The 3,582-nt window shown below is 50.8% G+C and overlaps 2 protein-coding genes across 2 annotated transcripts; one reads left to right on the plus strand and one right to left on the minus strand.

Moving 5' to 3' along the window:
- ASPBRDRAFT_139953 (uncharacterized protein) lies at positions 1-605 on the minus strand (the record flags this gene model as incomplete). Its single annotated transcript, XM_067619151.1, has 2 exons — positions 1-113; positions 169-605. Coding segments are annotated over 2 exons (550 nt in total), but the record flags the coding sequence as incomplete, so codon positions are not given.
- Positions 606-1,170: 565 nt separating this feature from the next.
- Positions 1,171-1,781, plus strand: ASPBRDRAFT_99389 (uncharacterized protein; the record flags this gene model as incomplete). Its single annotated transcript, XM_067629547.1, has 2 exons — positions 1,171-1,446; positions 1,530-1,781. Coding segments are annotated over 2 exons (528 nt in total), but the record flags the coding sequence as incomplete, so codon positions are not given.
- Positions 1,782-3,582: the final 1,801 nt, after the last annotated feature.

The raw sequence follows: 3,582 nt of genomic DNA on the forward strand, positions 1-3,582 counted from the left end.
TCGTAGCGCGTTGGACAATTTCCTCCTTCCCCATCTGCCAACAGAATTGCTCTACCTGCCTCCAGTGAATACCGATCATCGAGGCCAGTGGAGACCACATCTGAAATCGAAATCTGGGAATTTGGTCAGCATTTGAGCTTGGAGTCAATTTTGTAGTCTCAGACTTACTCTTGGTACCAGTAGGCAACTTCATCACGCAACTTGTCATCGTTGTCTACACAACGGATTAACTGTAATGTCAAGATACGAGCTGCCGCGTTCCGGCGAGAATACGCGTCCCAATCGGTCACAGTGATGGAGGGTGCTCTAAAGGTCCCATGCGGGATCGGACTCGGTAACAGGACCGGCTGAGCATGAATCCTTGCCGAGGACATCGTGGGCAGGTCTGCGGCTGGCCGGATCGCGTCGTGGTCCAGTGATGGCCTCTTTGGTGAGGGCGTTACCGGATCCCTGCCACTGCTCAGCGCCTTCGGATCGGGGATGCATCCCATTTGTGCGGGATTTGAAGTGTTCACGTTTTCAAGCCGATCAGGGCTGGGTTCAACTTCATCGGGCACCGTGAGGCCTGTTTGCCGAGGCTGCTGCCTTGGGTATGTCGAGCTCATGGGATAGTACATAATGGAGACCCAGAGAAGTCTTAAAAGCAAGAAACCTGCGTACGAATTGGAGTCCTGTAAGTATTGCGGCTGATGCTTGGTTGTGTAGTCCAGAAGGAATAGATGGAAGCAGTTGAATACATTCAGTTCGAACGATCAGTGGGCTTTATATCATTGAAGCCGCCAGGCATCATGCAGCCTGAACAATATTATGCAGTACGGCTATACAACTTTCCAGTCTCCACAGACTACCCTGGTGGGCCCACAATTGTGATGCCATTTCCAAACTTCATGAGCTAGCAGTGGGTCATAGCAGCCCTACTGATATGTGTGAGGCTTGGCAGAGCTCAAGGTACTGCGATTAACTTTTCAGCCGCAAAGATTTTTCGACCCCGGCTGTCTGCAGAGACTCTACTGTACCTGCTCTCTACATATAAAAGATCAAGTGCCACTTCGCGCTTAGACCGGCACGAATATACCTAACCTATTGTATTTGCATGCTATCAAGAAACATCAGCGCCGCAGCTGAGAAAGCTCATTCGAAAACATAGTGACGAGGACTTACCAATACAATATGGTGTCTACTGTGGGAAGGCCGGCGCACATCCAGTTTGCACGCAACGGCACCCGAGGAGGACAGCATATGTCTTCACGACCACCCACCAGTGGTCTGACGATTGAAGATGCCCTGGCCCCAATTACGTCCACTGCAGCAAAGACCCGCAAAAAGAGGCAAATTGCTACCTTCATATATGCAGGGCTTCTTGCAGCCTCCCTAGTGGCCGACATTTTGGCTCTTTTGTTCTTGACCAGACCCTCTGTTCAGCAGGCGGGAGTGGCCACTCTTCATGTGAGTTGGTAACTACTACCGAGCATCTGCAGTGATACAATGTGCAGCAACTGAGTTGGGACATAACTAATCGCGTTTCTCAGTTTAAAGGGAAAGGCCTCCTGTCCAAGCGCGGCAAGAAGGCCTATACTACGGGCGAGACCTACGTCACAGCATCATCTGCCAGAATAGATGACAATACTGCTGAGACCACCACAGCAGCTAGTAATGTGCCTCTCCTCACAGCAACCACGGCTCCTGATCGGCCCGGCCTCTTGACAAGTGCTACGAATGGATCCGACTGGATTTCTATCGGTACCCAAGCACTGTGCTTTCAGTCTGGTCCAAGCCGCCGGGTGTGTCATCCGCTCCCGGCAAACCTTTCCACTATTCTGCCTCCTCCTATGCAACTTGTGCTGGGGGACTCCGTTTCACAATTACAAGATTTTGTGCGGTCGGCTGCTGTTACAGCCAGGAGAGGTGCCCGGTCTGTCATGGCCATAGGTCTGGTACTGATATCCGTTGCAGTGGCCCTGGTCTTGATCTTTTCTTGGTGGTCGCGGGCTTATGTGCACAGGATAAAGTGGCTCATTATGGCAGTTGCCAGCCTGTGCGGCCTGGTATGCTTCACAGTATCCTCCGGTATCCTAGGCACTCTGCAGTCTTCTATCGGGGAGGCGGTGCATCGTGGCATTCCGGGTATTGCTCGCATGGAATCGGGGCCCGCAAGCCAGTATAGCTTAGGGGCCATGTGTTGTGCTATTGTGGCCTTTGGCTGCAGCCTTGCATCTCAGGCTATATAAGCAGTTATACTATGAGGGGGAAAGCGTTTCAGGATTTTGGGCCTGTTACACCGTCCTTTTCTTTCTCCTTCGTCTGAAGGAATGACTGCATGCACTGCTTACTCTTGGTATATGTAGAATGTCATGTCGCGGTACAAACATATCGAGCTACTGCATGGAATATATACAATTGCCCCTTATATCCAGTAGCCAAGGTAGCAATATCATCAGCTTATCCGGGACCTATCAAGTGAAATGATGAATCATACCCTCAAGCCATGCTCATAGGTGTTAATTATCTGCTTCAAGGGTGAATTGATGGAGCAGGTACGGGTAGGACTAAGCCAGTACAGTGAAATGAAGCGACTTAAAGCAGTGGAACTATCGATGAATAATCATCCATAGCGTGGGGCCTCCCAGCACACAATATAACTGGACATTCCTAGAGTAAGGAGAAGGGCGTTCAAGAACATACATTTTCTCATAACAAACTTTTTCAAATAATTCTGTACAGTTCAGCAGGGGAAGCGGCACGAGAAACTAGGCCATGCACCGAGCCGAGGGGAGTCTAACCAGATATGGAGAATCAAGAATAGACTGATATCCTGTGAGACGCTATCCCAAAGACCCAGGTGCCCGTAGGAACAATTTAATATAGCGAGCAGTCCATGGAATCTGCTGGGGGTAAATCCTGCCTATGTGTGCCGTTCACTGATACTATATTCCCTCCATATCTCTATATCCTGACCTTTCATTTGACACCCTCTACGGTACACGAGACTTCGCTGGAAACCAATTGCATTGGCGCTTCCCACCATTGTGGATACTATCGTCTTCCAGCAATCTCGTGCATCAAAGTTGTGAAAGGAGTTCACCAAGGAAGCACTGGCTCCCAAGTGGCTTGCTAAACATGAGTGTCGACGGTAGACATTCCGGACCTTCTCAGTATGGTGTATCAACTTCCACGCAGCCGAGATCCATCCCCGGTAGGGCCAAAAGGTCTACCCAACAGGAGCTATCGACAGCCGAAATCCCGAATACAGCCCCGGACCCAGGGTACGCTGAACAGCATAGGAGCCAGGACAGCCATTGGACCCCTGCAGATGATTCAACATTACTCGCTCTGCGTCGTGAAAACACACCCTGGGCCACTCTCGTGAAGAAAATGCACCCCAAGCGAGCAGCAGCTTGCCTTGTACGCTGTGCTTACCTCGAGAATCGCCAGGAAGAGTGGCTCCAGAGTAGTCCGAAGAATAGCTCTTGAGCCAAGCATAGACACAGCAAGCATGGTCTAAGGAGACGAAGAGGTCGTGATACGGCGGGCTGGACGGGTACTGTACTCGTTGAGCCCGGTATGCGGCCCTATTCTGGCAAT

Source organism: Aspergillus brasiliensis, assembly GCF_001889945.1.
Source record: "Aspergillus brasiliensis CBS 101740 unplaced genomic scaffold ASPBRscaffold_69, whole genome shotgun sequence".
Lineage (NCBI taxonomy): Eukaryota > Fungi > Ascomycota > Eurotiomycetes > Eurotiales > Aspergillaceae > Aspergillus > Aspergillus brasiliensis.